Source organism: Candida albicans, chromosome 2 (assembly GCF_000182965.3).
Source record: "Candida albicans SC5314 chromosome 2, complete sequence".
NCBI lineage: Eukaryota > Fungi > Ascomycota > Pichiomycetes > Serinales > Debaryomycetaceae > Candida > Candida albicans.
Window position 1 is genome coordinate 2,162,900 of NC_032090.1, and position 16,636 is coordinate 2,179,535.

The following is a 16,636-nucleotide window of genomic DNA, read 5'->3' on the forward strand; positions in this document are numbered from 1 at the left end:
GCAACTAATTGCTATTCGTCAAGTAATAGGTCCCATAACGCGTTTTCATTTATGAAATCATGATGAATCATGCTGACCAATACGTAGTTTTCATAAATCGAATTCAACAATTCAAACGACTTGGAATTTTTCTTGTAGCATCTGGCCCATTCGAGCCACAACAAAAACGCTTCCTCGTTCCAAGCTTTAAATGATTCATAATCAATTACTGTTGGCTGCACCACTTCTTTCAGCGGGAAGACACCCCATGTGACTGCATTCTTTGACAACTTAACATTAGGTCCTATTGGCAAATTGGACTTTATTTCACCATCCTTATTCCCTACGTAATAAGTCACTGTTTTATCCAACTCTATTTTCAACAATAATTTCTTCCAATCCTCCTTGGGCATGAATAATTCAATGAATGATTTCTGATATATGATTCCATTACGTGGTCCCCAACCAAAAATATTATCCGTTGATTTGCATCCATTAACAGCTGGTTGTGATGCAACAGAGAACCATCCTTTTTCATTCAATTGAAATAGCTCCTCTTGTATCAAAGCAGTTTCTGGTGACAACGAAGAGTCGGCCCATGGGACAACATCTACTTTCCCCGATAAATAATTAATAAATACTTGGGTCAAATCAGCTATTGATTCAGGTGTACCCCATTTCGTCGATGCTTCTGCTGGAGTATGAATTTTCAAAGTAGGACCATACCCATCAATTTCACCATATGCAGGGGAATTTGAGTCACCAAATCTACCATTTGGAAAGTCATCCCAAATTGCATCTTTACCAAGTGCTCCCTTTCCTGTACTAATATCAACAAGAACTTTTTTATCATTTAACAATGCCTTACCAACTAGAGCCTTGCTAGATGTAAGCTCATTGTCATTTATGGAAGAGACCCTGCGTGGTTTGATTGTCTTGGTTAATGTAATATCTCTTTCTGATGCTTTTTCTGGCTCATCTTCGTCATCAGAATCGGATGCAACAGCATCTTCAAATCTCGTTGCATAAGAGGGGCCCTCCAAAACCTGTCGCAAAACATCAGATTTATCTAAAATAGAAGCAACGGCTTTTTCTAAATTTAAAGTATAAAAATGATATCCTTTGATGGTAGTCAGTTTATCTATTTGATCAATCATTTCACTCAAAATATCTACACCAAGTGCTTTCACGGCATTATCATCATGACAAACTTGGTCAACTTGCTTCAAAATCTCTTTTGGAATAGAAGCATGAGATAATTTTGCGGCTCTGTTGAACACTTTATATGTAGTTATAGGCATCAAACCTGGGATTAGTGGAATACCTTTCAATTCGTCATGTTCTTTTAATAATTTGTCAAAAGCAATAAATTTTTCAACATCAAAAAACAACTGTGTGATTATAAAATCGGCCCCCGCTTTGACTTTTTCCACTAAAAACGGGATGTCTCTTTGTGGATTCTGGCTTGAGGTATCAGAACCGTCCACATGCCCTTCCGGATAAGCAGCCACCCCAATACAAAAGTAGTCGCCGTACTTTTCTCTGATATATTTGACCAAGTCAACAGCCCCATTGAAATCACAATTAGGTGTCCAGTATTCTTCAGTTCGTGGCGGGTCTCCTCTTAGGGCCAAAATGTTTCTTACACCCGCAGCCTTGGCTCTCGACAACGCTTGATCAATAACCTCCTTGTTGGTGTTGGTACAAGTTAAATGTAAAACTGTGGTTATTCCTATTTCATTTTGGCATGTGGCTGCTAGATCTAAAGATTTTTCACTTGTTGATCCACCTGCTCCCCATGTCACGGTAACGAATAAAGGGTTGAAGGCCAGCATACGATTTAATCTTGCCAACAAGTTTCTGAATCCAGAATCTGTTTTTGGTGGGAAAAACTCGAATGAAACAAATTTTTCATCTGGCTTTAAGGAAGCAATTCGTTCTGCTACGGTACTCATTGGCGATAATGTTGATGATGAAATGATTGGATCTTGGCTTTTTGGGTTGTTTAAGTGATGTATGAGAATTTCGCTATTTTTTTTATTTTTCCGCTTGTTCGCTCAAGTTTGGATCTAACCTTCTTGGTGTTTTTTTTTTTTTCTTGTGGTTCCAAAGAATGTCGATGATGATGATGATCCTGCTCGTGCAAGTGACAAAAGATTAGGCGCGTTTTCTGTGTGGCTTTTTACACTGATAAGCAACAAGTTACCTCGAAATATTGATTTTTAATAAATGAAGGGGTTGGGGGTGGGGGGTTTGGTAGATTAGCAATTAAAGATAAAGTAATATCAAGTTTGGCAAGACACATCTATTGTACTGGACTGTTTTATACATATACTTGTCTGTTCTCTCATCGTAATTACAGAAGTCAAGAAGTATGTCTTCAAATATAAAAAAAAGAATACTAATTAATACATGAGTTTGCCTATACAGCACTATATTCACCTCTATTACTACGTCCAGTAAATTTTTCAATTATTTCTTTGCCAAAGCTGGGTAATCCCTTTAGCAATTCGATAAAGTTCTCGACAACTTCTTTCAAGGCACTCTGGAAATCTATAGCGTTCCCTTTATTGTATTGAAACCAAGCACCACCAATTATGTAAATGCTTAAAAACAACACCAAAAAGATAAATATCCAAGTGAACCATCCCCAAGATTCACCATTGTCGTGTTTTTCTTTCTTCTTGTCTTCTTTACTAGTGATACAGGCGGCTTTGGTCTTCATCGAAAGTTTCAAATTAGTTCCATCCCATTGATCCAAAGTAAATTCGTTATTTTGAGAGTCCTTATCACACTGAAAGTTCAATTCGGCATTCACAAGAACATCTCCCCAATTAGCACCCTTGTATATGACTTTGATACCGTTGTCAGATGACTCATAAGCTTTTTGCAAATCAGACTTGAATGAAACTACTTCAGACACAACAGGTTTTTCATCTTTACGCAAAATGCTTGTTACACCACATATATCCGAGTTTGCTGGGCAGTCTTTGATAGCAGAAATAGGCTGGCATATTCCGACATTCCAAGTGACGTTTGTTTGCGAAGGTGGCGTATTTTTAAGAGTGGTATAGGAATGAACTCCCTTGATACTTTCAAAATTATAACGTTCAAGTTCTTTGTCAGAACAATCAAAAGCTAACGCGGCGGTAGCAAATGTTAATAAAGATGCAAGAATCATGATTGTACTAGTGATTCCAAGCAAAATGTTAAGCAATTAATTGATTTAACTCACGGAGTAAAAGTTTTTTTGTTGTTGTTGTTGTTGTGTTTTTTTTTTTCTGTTGCTCTTTTGTCTCCTGGCTTCGTGCCAATTTCTCCGCGTCGTCGTCGTTGTGGTAGTCGGGGTTGTCTATTGATCGAGTTTTCCGTCTCCCCTGTCTTTCTAATTTGGCAGCCTGCATATAGTAGTCGACACGTGATGCCTCGGATAATGGAATTGATAATTTTCACAGGTAAAAAAAAATGAAACCCCACTTAAACTCACCTCCTTATGTTTTGATTGAACAAGATTATTTATGTTGAACTATTTTATTCTTTTTTATATTTTATTTTTCTATTAATTCTTCATTAAATTTATATTCAATAAAAAAAAATGGTCAAAGTTACTGTTGCAGGTGCTGCTGGGGGTATTGGTCAACCATTATCCTTGCTTTTAAAATTAAATCCAAATGTTGATGAATTGGCGTTATTTGATATTGTAAATGCCAAGGGTGTGGCTGCAGATTTATCTCACATTAATACTCCAGCTGTCGTTACTGGTCATCAGCCAGCAAACAAGGAAGATAAAACTGCAATTACTGAAGCTTTGCAAGGAACTGATTTAGTTATTATTCCCGCTGGTGTCCCAAGAAAACCAGGTATGACTAGAGCAGATTTGTTTAACATTAATGCTTCCATTATTAGAGACTTGGTTGCTAACATTGCTAGAGTTGCTCCAACAGCTGCTATTTTGATAATCTCGAATCCGGTCAACGCCACTGTGCCAATTGCAGCTGAAGTGTTGAAGAAATTGGGTGTTTTCAATCCACGTAAATTATTTGGTGTCACTACTTTGGATAGTGTCAGAGCAGAAACCTTTTTGGGTGAGTTGACCAATACCGATCCAACCAAATTGAAGGGTAAAATTTCAGTTATTGGTGGTCATTCTGGAGATACTATTGTGCCATTGATCAATTATGATGCTGGTGTTGGTGTATTGAGTGACTCTGATTACAAAAACTTTGTGCATAGAGTTCAATTTGGTGGTGATGAAGTTGTTAAAGCTAAGAATGGTGCAGGTTCCGCCACTTTGTCTATGGCCTATGCTGGTTATAGGTTTGCCGATTATGTGATTAGCTCACTAACTGGTGGTGCTACTCCTGCTGGCAGAATTCCAGACTCATCGTATATTTATTTACCAGGAGTCTCAGGTGGTAAAGAATTTTCAGCAAAATATGTTGATGGAGTTGATTTCTTTTCAGTTCCAGTCGTGTTGTCACAAGGTGAGATCAGATCATTTGTAAATCCTTTTGAGGAATTAACTGTAACTAAAGAAGAGAAAAAGTTGGTTGAAGTTGCATTGAAAGGGTTGAAAGGCTCAATCACTCAAGGTACAGAATTCGTCAATGCTTCTAAATTGTAACTTATTTATTTTATAGGAATGTATTTATAATTCAGAGAAATTGAAGATTATGTTTATGTGTGTTAGGGTTAGTCGTAATTGAAAAAAGAGGAAAAAATGGCAATGGCAAAAAAATAAAGCAACATGATCGAGCCGAGGATCGAACTCGGGACCTTTTCGGGACTTACATCCATTGCTGGAAATGTAAACGAAACGTGATAGGCCGCTACACTACTCAACCAGTTGTCGGCAGGATAATTTTTTTAGGTCTTTATATCGTGCAAAATGTATAAACTATTAATTTTGACTGATTCTTGAAATGCTGGATAAAATATTGTATTTGTATATTTAATTACAGTATTAATTTTGCAATAAAAATACCTGCAACTAACTACATATTTATTAGTGTTTTGAAGAAAGTTGGTTTGTGCCATATGCTGAATAGTTTTCACTGACAGGGTAACATTAAGTTGTTGAAACTCTAATAATGATGTATTTGCTAGTCGTATAGCCCCCTGTCCGTTTGTGTATACACTTTACATAAGGTCATAATCTTTCCAAAATGTGAGGTTATATTCAATTTAATATTGTAATTTTATTAAATGGCCTGACTGGAAAAGAGGAAATTGTATTGCTGAAATAATTTTGACCGGAATGTTCCTCGAAAAAAGAACAAAAAAGAATTGTATACATAAAATCAGAATCACATTCCAAACGGATCATTTTCAAAGCGAGATTTTCTTACATGGATACATTCAACTTATAATAAACGATAAATGGTAACCATTAATAAACCATTCAGTAAAACTAATAGACAAAATCTTCAAAGAAATAAAAAGGATAGTAAAAAAGGCAAATGTTTACGACTTTATGAATTTGCAGCTTTAGCTCATCTGGGAGAGCGTCAGACTGAAGAATTTCAAACCTGAAATCTGGAGGTACTGTGTTCGAGCCACAGAAGCTGCATTTTTTTTTTGGTAACTTTTTTTTGTTACTATTATGTAATTGTTGTAATATAGCTAATGCTAATTCTTGATTAGTGTGGAAAGCCTAATAAGGTTATATTGTGCACAGGTTAACTACTGTATGAAATTATTGTATTAAGATTAATTCCTATTAAGTATAAAACAGAGAGTGTGTTAGAAAGAGAAAGGGTGGATTATAAATATGTGTAAAATCCCCTTTAGAGACTAACTACTAGAAATCTATTGATGGTTTCATATATAGAGATTAACGATTATATTTATAATATAAGTTGGTAGTTGCTAGTATATTTGAAAGCACTACAGTAAAGTATGTCAGAATCAGATCAATTAAACTCTACTAATAATAGAGGGAATACTTTCTTTAGTCAAGATCAAGCTAGAACAATAATGGGAGATCAAACTCAAGGAACTAACCCTCTACATAATTAAGTAATTAATAAACAATAAACTTGGTGTACATATATTTCTGTATATACTTATGTTATGGATAAATCAATTGATGTCAGTCGATACCATTATGTCAATATTCAAATGATCAGTTGTGGCCACGTCAGCAGCAAACAAGTGATCATCCTGGGCCACATAACCAGCGGTTAGATCACGCTAGACGTAGATTGATTATCAATGGGTTCCGATCTCGGCTTTAGCCAATCCGAAGACTATAAATAGGTTTGAATTTTACTCTAGTTTACAGTTGTTTATCTTGTTCTATATACGATCATAACCTTTAAATTAGTATAATAACTTAGTTGTTCACTATATCACTTTTTGTTAGTAAAGAAGACATTTAGTCTCCTTTTATGTAAATGCTAGTTACAGTAATGGAGAACCTTTATTTTTATAATAGACACCATTTGAGAGACGGTTCACGTCATTATTGCTTGTACTTACTAACAAAAACAACTCCAAGGTATTCTTGACGCTATTCCAGTCGGTACATCACTAATTCAAGCTAAGTTGTCAGCTACATGGACGAATCGCTTTAAGTTAAATTGGTAAGGCAATCTGTTCCACATTCGAGTCGAATGCCATGACTCAGTGACAGCATACAAAAATTAAAATCTACTAATCTACTACATTATATCCTGCTAGGAATCAACCAGTTCGATAGAAACTTGGTTAATTTTCAAAGGCTTATATTTATCGGTACTTACTTATATACTCAAACTCCGGCGTATGCCTCTTTTCTAAATGAAGCCTTTCCAATGCATCAGTAACCCTTGGTCTATTCCTTTCCTTTAATGGACTCCTTGGACTCACATCTTCAAGTGGTCTCGGTCCATGTGGTTTCCTCTGCTCTAATCTCCTTTTAACTTCTTGCTCCACCACCAAATTAAACTCTCTCTGATACTCCATTCGAATCTCCTTCGACTCCAATTCTATTGCCTGTTTCCTCAACTCAAACTCCTCATCCAAATATTTCTCCCTCTTACTCAACTCTTCGCTCTTGCGTACCAACTCTTGTTTATACTCATCCAATTCTTTACTGGTTTCCTTCAACTCCTTGCTTCTCTTTAACAACTGCTTCTTATACTCCTCTAGGTTCTCGTTCATTTCCTTCAATTCCATTTCCTTTCTTAAAAACCTTACTGCCAACGAATCAATCAAATCAAAACATGTAGGCCGCTCTTCTGGATCAACCGTTATACACAGCCTAATAAGGGTCCTCAACTGCAGGGAATAAAAATCCGGCACCTCTTCAATTACCCCACGCTTAATCTTGGCCTGCAATTGTAAATGACTCTTCGCCTTGAATGGAGGCTCCAACGTACACAACTCATACAACACACACCCCAACGACCAAATATCACACACTGGCGAATACGGATCATCCAACAACACCTCGGGCGACATATAATATGGCGTGCCCACATACGTCTTGGCAAAATCGTTAGCACTAAGCATCTTTGCCAACCCAAAATCCCCCAACTTGATACACGAGCCAACAAATATATTGTCTGGTTTGATATCTCTATGTATAATACTATTCGCATACTTTGGCTCCAGTGCAGTCTTAAACAAGTTCACTTTCTCTGCATCAACTCCATAATGACATCTATACAACGCCAACAACACCTGCACAAGTACTTGCCACACAAACTCTTCAGGAATCCGGCTCTTGCTGGCCCTAAAATTCTTAATAACCTTTGCCAAGTCCCCGCCTTCGCAATACTCCATGTATATGTGTATCATTTTCTTTTCTGGTATATGATCATGTCGATAGTATTTGACAATATGTGGATGATCCAACTCTCTAAGGATCCTCAATTCAGATATAATGTGGTTTCTTTCCTGACTCGTCATGGAAGTATACTCAATTTCTTTTCGAACTAGTATCTGGCCATCTTTATGACGCACTCGTCGTACAGTACCAAACGATCCTTTCCCAATAACCTCAAGAGATTCATATTCATCGATAATCGACATCACTGGGGGAAAGAAAAAGATGTGGTGTGAAAGAAAAATTTGTGCTCTCTTTTTTGTTTGTTTTGTTGTCTAATTTGGAAACTAAAAAAATAAAAAAGGTTCTTACATAAGCCACCCCTCCAGCTCCTTCTTTTTTTTTTTTTTCGGCTTTCTCATAGCTAATTTCTTTTTTTTTTTGTTTTCTCCATATAAAAAAAAATTTTTTCTCTCCCCACGAAAAACAAGCTTTCCCAAAACCATCACCATACCACTCCTTATGAGCATAGTAGACCAACAAAAACCTAAAAAGGACCCTACTGTCCGTCCATATAAATGTCCACACTGCGATAAAGCGTTTCAGAGGTTAGAACACCAAACAAGACATATCCGGACCCATACCGGAGAAAAACCCCATCAGTGTACATTTCCTGGCTGTTCAAAGAGATTCAGCAGATCTGACGAACTAACTCGACATCTGAGAATACACACCAACCCCAATAGCAGGAAAAATCGGAAAAAGAAGAAAGAAGAAACAACCAAAGCAGTATCATCTCCTTCTCCACCGGAGGCGACCCCCAAACTTCCCCAACTTCCCAAAAACCCATCAACTCACAGTATAGATATTCTTGCTTCTGCTGCTACGGAAGAATTGCGTATGATGGAGTCCAAATCACTTCCTTCGTTGACAGACTATTTTGGCAAACCACCTCCAAAATCTAACTACGACTTTTCCATGAAAAAACCCACATTTCAGTTCCACGACACAACAAACTTGCACCACCTTTCCAACCTTGCGTTCAGAATGACACCCGTGAAAACCCACATCCAAGAAGATTCCGACTTGGACTATGTGAAACACAAATTGAAAAGATCACGGCCAAATAGTCCTGGTCCATCCACCCTTCCTAGTTCGCCGGTGTTGGGGTTGTCGACCAATACTACCCCGCTGATATCTGCCAGCAATAGCAGTACCAACCTCTCGTCACTAGGTATGATCGCCTCCTTCAAACCTTCAATGCTACATTCCCAATCAAGCGATGCCTTGCCTTCAATAAAAAGTTTAAACTTACCTGAATTTAATAAATAGATACCTTATATACCTACTTGCCAAATTTCATTTTCATCTTCGATTCTATCACTGAACAACGTCTCTTCGTCTCCACCAGCTTCGATCCTCTCTCTTTCAACACCAGCTAATCTAGTAGCAACTCTCTTTGTATAATCCCCAATAGACCGAGCAGCAATCGTTGTGCCAGTAACTGTAGTCAAATTCTCATTCTTAAACCACCCATCAAACTTGGCACTGCCATTCACCATATCAAACACTTCAAGGTACGCCTTTTCTGCCGCCAACTTGATAGGAATGATGGGGTCTCGAACACATGCAAAAATGCTAGGCACAACAGTATCCAAATCGGTAATTCCTTTGTGTCTGGCTACAGTTCTAAGAACCACCAACGATAAACGTCTGGTATCGGGAGACGATGATTTGGGTGCAACAGCATTCAATGCAAGCTGGTCAACCAACTCCTTACTCTCAACACCAAGCAATAACAATTTACCAATAGCGATAGTGGCGTTGTCACTCATATAAGCATTGTCGGAATTGGCACACCCCACAACAAATTCAGCCACACCAGCATTGTTTTTGACGTGGTCTGGCGAGTACTTAAGGAACGAGTTAATAGCAAGAATGGAAAATTTGGTTTGACTGGCCAAAATACCATCAAGTATACTTTCCGCCTCCTCTTCGGACAAACTGCCTGCCAAACTTCCAATAAGCACCGGATCCATCTCTTGTTCAGCAACTGACAAAATCGCCTGCTTCGAGGCCTCACTCAAATTCTTTCCGGCTTGTTCAACCACCACCAACATCGCCTTCAACATCGAATCCTTATACTCTGATGTCTTGGACCCATTAACCAATTCTGTAACCAACGAATCTACTCGCGGTTGAAACTTGATCAACGTGCCCAACGCAACAACTGCTCGTTTACGTAACTTTTCATTGCTGTCCGACAACGACCTAACAAATGTTCTTTGCAACTGAGGAATAAATGGACGAAGAAATTGCGGAATCTTCAACAATAGATTGTTGAGAGCCACAAGAATAGCCGCTTTGATATCACTTGCTACCTTTTCTCCAATAACTCTAATCAACGGACCAGTAATTGAGGTAGAGAATGGGCGCAAATTCTCTGCTGGAGTCTTGTCAATAATATCAGCAATACCCAATGCCGCCTCTTCCTTATGATTACCATACATCAACCCATGCAAGAAAATTGGCAAAATACAGTTTGGACCTTTCGGCAAGCTAAATGCAGGGATGTCAATACACAAGTCCAATGTTTGCTTAGCAGGTTTAACCAACTTCTCCAAAACCTCTTTTGGTTGTCTCTTGACCAAAGCCGACAACGCCTCAAATGCACCTTTAACAACATCGGGTGACGGATCTGCCAACGAAAGTATCAATCGTGTAACCATATCCTCGAGATACATCGAATAGTCGAGCTCGGTATTTGCAAAAAATCCAGCTAATCTCGAGAATATAAATACCCTTCTCTTAGTATCTTCATCCTTGAGAAGACCCATAATAATTTGCATCAACGTGTGAACTCCATCATCCTCTACCGACAACATGACTTCGTCGATAGCCTCACTTTCGGCATTTACCAAGGTATTGATAATCACCGCCAACCTCTTGTATAGAGCAGACCCTGCTACTGGTGCCAAAGCCGCCAACGCTTCAGTATCGACCGGTGAGGTAAGCAATGTTGGCAACAAAATAGGGAAAATAACATCGGATTTCTTCAGCATAATATCTTTCAATGCAAGCAATGCATTTGGCTCTTTCAATCTCTTTAACAAATCTGGCACAATCTCATCAATAACAACTTTACCAAGCTCTTGGTGTAACTCATCAAACGCAACTGCAGCTTCCTCTCTCGAACTAACAAGTCCATCTTTAATAATGTCAATGAATATATCTTGGTATTGCACCAACCCATCGTGGGAGGTCGACTTGATCAATTCGGTTACAGCAATACAAACACCTTGCTTGTCGTCAGACTCTTGTAATGTAGGCAATAACTGTGCTAACGCATTGGCACCAACACGACGCACCATCTCGCCCAATGTTTGAGCGGCAATCGTACGCTGAACATCATCTGGAGAAGACAATTTGCTAACAACAATAGCAGTAAGTGACGGCAAAATTTCCTTGACAGTTCTTGGGGTATTGGCAACCAACGCCTTCCAAATATCAACAGTAGCGTTTCTAACAATACCAGCAACATCGGAACGGCAAACAAACAACAATGCCAAAACTCGGTCACGACGTTCTTGCCCAAGTACTTCCACAAGCGTCTTGTTAAGGTTCTGATCCTCAGTAAGTTCGTTCTTACCTGAAATACCTGTAATTTGGAATAACAAATCACCAGTAAGCTCAACCGACGACAACCTAATTCTATAACTACTATCAGACAATCCATTCTCCAATTCTGGAAGCAACAAGTCAACTGCCTTTTTGGCATAATTCTTCACAATCAACCTACCTGCCTTCAATGCAGTATCTCTAACTTCTTCATCTTGATCAGCCAACCCTTTCAAAATTGGAGGAATGATTTTGTTAAGATATGGAGAAAACTGTGACCCAAAACATACGGGTAAAAACAATAACAATGGCATAAACCCAGCACGCGTACGTGGAGCACCTGCCGACGACAAAATAAGCGGCAACATCTCTTCCAACTTGTTGATCCCAAGTCCACAAATAACTTCTGCCAATGCTTGTGCTGACCCAAGCCTATCACCAGCTTTGGTGTCATCCTCAAGTGTAGCCACCAACTTACCAATCAAACCTGGGAAACTATCTTCACCCAATTTTTCAACCAACGACCCCAATGCTCTAGCAGCCGTTGATCTGGTGGCAGGAACTGGATCAACCATAGCAATCTCCAACTCGCCAACTAACTCATTCAAGTATGGACGCAAGTCCTTTGAGTCAACCAAAATAGCCATATTACCAACAATTTGACATGCTTTCTTTTTCGTGGATGCTCGATCTTTCATACCTCTATAAATAACATGGATAATCAACGCCAACGATGGACCATCAATGTAATGGACAAACTGGGTCTTGATCAATTTGTCTAATGCCTCATCAGTATACTTGGTTGGGTCACCAATAGCATTGATAAGGTCGGGCACAATGGCCTGGATTTCTGGATTACGGATAACCTCACCAAATCTCTGCAATGCCGCAGAAGCAGCTTTTCTAACTTCCTTGTGGGTATCATTAAGCACACCAACAATTTGTGGGATAATGATTGACAACGATGCCGACAACTGCGTGGGGTCCAAATACGCCATTGACCCGAGCAACTCAACTGACCCCTTTTTCGATCTCCAGGCAATTTCATCAAGATTGGAAATGGCCAATGGGATAAGCTTCTTAACACCAAACGAGGTTGTGTTTTTCATAATTTCCTTAGCGGCATTATCAGTAGCCAATCTCACTTCTGGTATTGGATCACCAAGCGATTTAAGAATAATGGGCAATATTTCCAAGACGTACGGCTCAAAGTATTTACCCAAACTTCTGGACAACGTTTCAAACGCAACAGATACACTCTCACGCTTGATCGCATCTTTTTCTTCAGCAGCATCTGTCAAGTTTCGAATAATATCGTATGAACTCAACGATTTTATACCGCTACCTTTAACCAACCCAGCGATACCATATGCTGCACCTCGACGCGATGACACTTTTTTAGCAGTAAACAATTTCTCAAACAACTCGTCAAACACTTGTGGCAAATTGTCCATAGCAACAACCAAAGGAGCAATACATTCAGAAACGGCATATTGCACGGCAGGCGTGTCCAAACTCTTCATAAGCCTGTCAATGATGATCTTCAATCTTGGATCGTTCTTGTCTAAATCACGTGCCAACGTACCGTACAACACCACTACCGATTCTTTACTTGTCTTGGCCAAACTGTTTTCAAAAATAGGTATCAAAACCTCAACATTGGAAGCACCATGTAACTTGATTGCCTCAACACCAGCATCCTGCAATTCCTGGGCGACCAACTCGTCCTTATCACAAGTCTCAACAAGAAACTCAAACAATTGCTTGACATGTGCTTCTGTATACAATGGAGCCAACAATTTTAACGCAATTGCCACTGTTGACCGTTCTTCCCATCGATCACGATTATCGATAGTAGACTTGATCACCAACCCAAACTGGTCTAGTTTTGGTGCTGGTGGGTCCTTCTTTTCTTCATACAATGCAAACAATTCTTGGATGTTTAATGAAGTTTGCTGGCATGCATCAACATACGCATGAGCTATCGAGTTCCGCAACCCAGCATCACTATTGCCAAACAAACTAAGCAAATTAGATGCATCCTCCACTTTCAATTCGTTATCATCCCAGATAGTTTGAGCAATTTCACGACAGTTCTGGTCGTTATCGTGGGCGACCACAAATAACTCTTTCGAATACTTTTCCAACTCAAACTCAGCATCCAACCCTTCCAACAAGGTCGATCTGACAAATACATGTGGTGTAATCAAACTACCCAACAACAATTGCAAGTCACCCTCACAAATATTAAAAGCAATGTGTTGACACAATGACAAAAAGCATTCCTTTGACAACTTGGCTTTAGATGGCAATTTCATTAACGAAATCAAGACTTCCAAAATACTAGTACGAGGAATCTTGTCGTCTTCAAATGATTCGGCATGGGCGGAAATAATCTCAATAGCCAACAACAATTGCTCCTCCTCTGGGTCTTCTTCAACAAATTCAGATGTGACGGCCACTTTCGAAGCATTCTTTATTGCCACTGCCTTCCCGTCATACAATACTCGTGTCAACAACGGCAACACATACGACAAACTCAACGAGTCAAGCGGTTGTTGGTCACTAAGCATCTTGATTCTGTATAAAATTCTTCCCAAAAGCGAAACTAATGGTTCTTGCTCTAAACTTTCATCCAATTTCAATCCATATGACCTGAGTGTGGCTACACCAATGAACTTGCACAAAACCCCAAGTCTAGGTGAAATTAACAGTGACAATTCAAGGAACGCATCAATCGGGTTAAATAAAGGTGATTGGGGCAAGGCAAGTAATTTGTTTACAGCAACAGGGAACCATAAGTTAGCACCATTATTAACGAGTCTAGCTTGTTTTGTCAATTGGATAATCAAACTGATTACAAAATTAGTACGTTTAACAACCTCGCCAACTCTCGTCCTGATCTCACTCTCTTTGGCTAGTTGTTTATTAACCAAAGCTTGTTCTTCTTTCGACAACTTTTTAGGTTGTTTCAATTCCTTTTTGATGGATTGTTCCCATTTCTTGATTTCATAGTCTTTCGAGTTCTTATCAAGTTGCTTTTCATTAAGTACATTGACCACCAATTCACCTTCTTGACCCTGGTAAATGTCAATCTCTTGCTGGCTAAAGTTAAGTTTTGACACATCCAAATCAATAAGCGAAACGATCGGTTCAATAAGATCTGGTTGGATAAATGCAATATCGGCAATCGCCTTTATAGCAGCAGGTGATCCATCATTGACACATTCGTTGAAAATAGCACCAAAGTTTTCACCAACTAATTTCCCAAGATCTATCTTGGATTTTTGTGCTAATGCAATCCAATCAACCCCTGCCTTACTTGCAGGAAGAATTAGGCTTGTAAAATTTTTGGTGTAGCGACTAAGCAATGCAAAAACGGGACCAACATGTGCCAAATCCCCATTCAACAACTCCTTGATCAATCCTTCGCTTAGTTCATCATTTAACACTACCTTCTCCAATGCAAATAATCTTATTTTGTATGGAGCGTTGGTCAACACATATATCCAACCAGCAGGATCATTCTTTAATGCACGAACCAACCATTTCAATTCAACTTCGTCAAGTTTACTGAATATTCTTGAATCATTAAGCAATGGAGAATCTTTGCCTGTCAATGCCAAAATAACAAATGCACACACAATACTCTTATTGCTTACTGAAGGAAGTGGTGCTTCTTCTATCCCTTTTAAAATCTTTTCAAATTCAGGAACAAATTCAGGGAATGACACCGTCTCTACCAATTCGCCAAACTCAGAAAACCAAACTCGACGCAACTTAGCTGAATTGAAACCTGTAATAAACTGTTTGACAACTTCGTCATTGTGATACTTTAAGGAATGATATGTGAAAACCCTAACTGAACTAGCCAATGATGTTTCGTTTTGGTCTTTCGACACTAACGGCAACAACTGTTTAACAATCTTTTCTGAATCGTGTAAATGTAACAAAGACTTGATAATCAATGCCTTAGCTTCGGCGTTTGAGGTGGCTTTAATGGCCCTGAAAATCTCATCAACTAAATCAGCAGTATTCTTCTGTAAAGTCAATTCCAAAGTCTTGGCAGCACCAGTCCTCACATGCTCCTTGGTAGACTTGATGCCTGAGATAATTGCATTGACCAATTTGGCACTCAATTCTATGTCAATCGACAAGTTTTCAAACAAAACCGGAAGGGTATACACAAACGAATTCTCTGACGACCTTAATATTGCCTTTTCAATGTGAGGGACTAGCCCAGAAAAGTCTATGACCAAACTCTTGATACAACTGCCAAATACTGCTAAATCTTGAGTTGGAGGTGGTACTTTACTTAACAAACCCTGGTTTACAAAAAAGTCCAAAATTTCGGGTGCATATTTCTCTTTATAAACTTCAAACAATCCCGGATGCTTGTCTAGCGCCAGGTCTAACACCCCCAATAATGCAAACGATTTGTTTTTCACAATGATATCCAAATAACCCGAATCAATGGCCACGGCATCACTGATGGCAGTTTTTGTAGTTTGAATTGCCGATTTATAAATCCTCCTTCGTTTACCTTCAAATGTAATACACTTGCTTAACAACTTTCCTTGAGCCAATGCCACTGAATCGTCCAATTTGCCAAGTCTAGCCAAAGCAACAACGAACGCATTGATCCATTGCAAAAGAGTCATATAATCAGTAATTGGCAAGGTAGGTCCATCAACTTGCTGCTTGATAAAACGAATATACACTTGAAAATAATTTGGGTTGTGGCCACCAATAGCTTGTACAACACTCAATACTGTATTTCTAGATTGGGCATCGTGGTAATAATTAAATGTCTTTAACAAAGCCACTACGATCTTGTTCAATTCTTGCTCGGGGATCTCAGATAGTACTGATTTAATAGATGATAAAATTGGGATTCTAACTGAAACCAACGAATCCAGTATGCCTTTTTCGTAAACAGGCTCTAATGTCTCCCAACTATCCGTCATGTCTATAGAGGAAAAAGAGTGGGTAGGTTCTCTCACACGAATAAGAAAATTTTTTTTCTCTCTACTTGAAACGAAAAATTTTTCAACATTTTTTTTTTTCACTTTTTCTTTTTCTTTTTCCCTTTCTTTTTCTTCTTTCTGTATCAACTATAACAGTCAATGACGATAGGTTAAAGCCGTTGCAGTGATATCTCATAGATAGGAGAGAGGTTAGCCTTTTCTTCTTCTTTGATTTGACTCAATTGTTGGGCGCTGTGGATGACATTACGAACCATTCATCACCACACATAACCAAGTAATGTTTTTACAAATCTGAGGCTGT

The 16,636-nt window shown here is 38.8% G+C and overlaps 6 protein-coding genes and 2 non-coding genes across 8 annotated transcripts, besides 2 other annotated features; 3 read left to right on the plus strand and 5 right to left on the minus strand. All coding sequences in view use genetic code 12, as the record gives it.

Annotated features, from left to right (window-relative positions):
- Window positions 1-11: 11 nt before the first annotated feature.
- CAALFM_C210460CA (methylenetetrahydrofolate reductase (NAD(P)H)) lies at window positions 12-1,934 on the minus strand (the record flags this gene model as incomplete). Its single annotated transcript, XM_712031.1, has 1 exon — window positions 12-1,934. One exon carries the CDS (start codon window positions 1,932-1,934, stop codon window positions 12-14), a length of 1,923 nt encoding a protein of 640 aa, XP_717124.1.
- Window positions 1,935-2,401: 467 nt separating this feature from the next.
- CAALFM_C210470CA (uncharacterized protein) lies at window positions 2,402-3,160 on the minus strand (the record flags this gene model as incomplete). Its single annotated transcript, XM_712032.1, has 1 exon — window positions 2,402-3,160. The coding sequence occupies one exon, from the start codon at window positions 3,158-3,160 to the stop codon at window positions 2,402-2,404; it is 759 nt and encodes a 252-aa protein (XP_717125.1).
- Window positions 3,161-3,574: 414 nt separating this feature from the next.
- MDH1-3 (malate dehydrogenase) lies at window positions 3,575-4,603 on the plus strand (the record flags this gene model as incomplete). Its single annotated transcript, XM_712033.1, has 1 exon — window positions 3,575-4,603. The coding sequence occupies one exon, from the start codon at window positions 3,575-3,577 to the stop codon at window positions 4,601-4,603; it is 1,029 nt and encodes a 342-aa protein (XP_717126.1).
- Window positions 4,604-4,727: 124 nt separating this feature from the next.
- On the minus strand, window positions 4,728-4,823 carry tV(UAC)1. The gene is made up of 2 exons: window positions 4,786-4,823; window positions 4,728-4,763 (listed from the first exon to the last, which is right to left on the minus strand). It is a non-coding gene; the product is annotated as a tRNA-Val (tRNA).
- A 637-nt stretch (window positions 4,824-5,460) lies between these two features.
- Window positions 5,461-5,548, plus strand: tF(GAA)4. Its single transcript is given in 2 exon segments — window positions 5,461-5,497; window positions 5,513-5,548. It is a non-coding gene; the product is annotated as a tRNA-Phe (tRNA).
- A 19-nt stretch (window positions 5,549-5,567) lies between these two features.
- Window positions 5,568-5,990: a long terminal repeat ((zeta-2a) Long terminal repeat (LTR) associated with the transposon Tca7; degenerated copy on Chromosome 2).
- A 57-nt stretch (window positions 5,991-6,047) lies between these two features.
- Window positions 6,048-6,311: a long terminal repeat ((upsilon-a) Long terminal repeat (LTR); about 264 bp long, 6 copies per genome).
- A 397-nt stretch (window positions 6,312-6,708) lies between these two features.
- Window positions 6,709-7,995, minus strand: KIN3 (serine/threonine protein kinase; the record flags this gene model as incomplete). The annotated part of the gene is made up of 1 exon (XM_712035.1): window positions 6,709-7,995. One exon carries the CDS (start codon window positions 7,993-7,995, stop codon window positions 6,709-6,711), a length of 1,287 nt encoding a protein of 428 aa, XP_717128.1.
- A 256-nt stretch (window positions 7,996-8,251) lies between these two features.
- Window positions 8,252-9,061, plus strand: CAALFM_C210540WA (uncharacterized protein; the record flags this gene model as incomplete). Its single annotated transcript, XM_712036.1, has 1 exon — window positions 8,252-9,061. One exon carries the CDS (start codon window positions 8,252-8,254, stop codon window positions 9,059-9,061), a length of 810 nt encoding a protein of 269 aa, XP_717129.1.
- Window positions 9,062-9,066: 5 nt separating this feature from the next.
- GCN1 (Gcn1p) lies at window positions 9,067-16,314 on the minus strand (the record flags this gene model as incomplete). The annotated part of the gene is made up of 1 exon (XM_712043.2): window positions 9,067-16,314. The coding sequence occupies one exon, from the start codon at window positions 16,312-16,314 to the stop codon at window positions 9,067-9,069; it is 7,248 nt and encodes a 2,415-aa protein (XP_717136.2).
- Window positions 16,315-16,636: the final 322 nt, after the last annotated feature.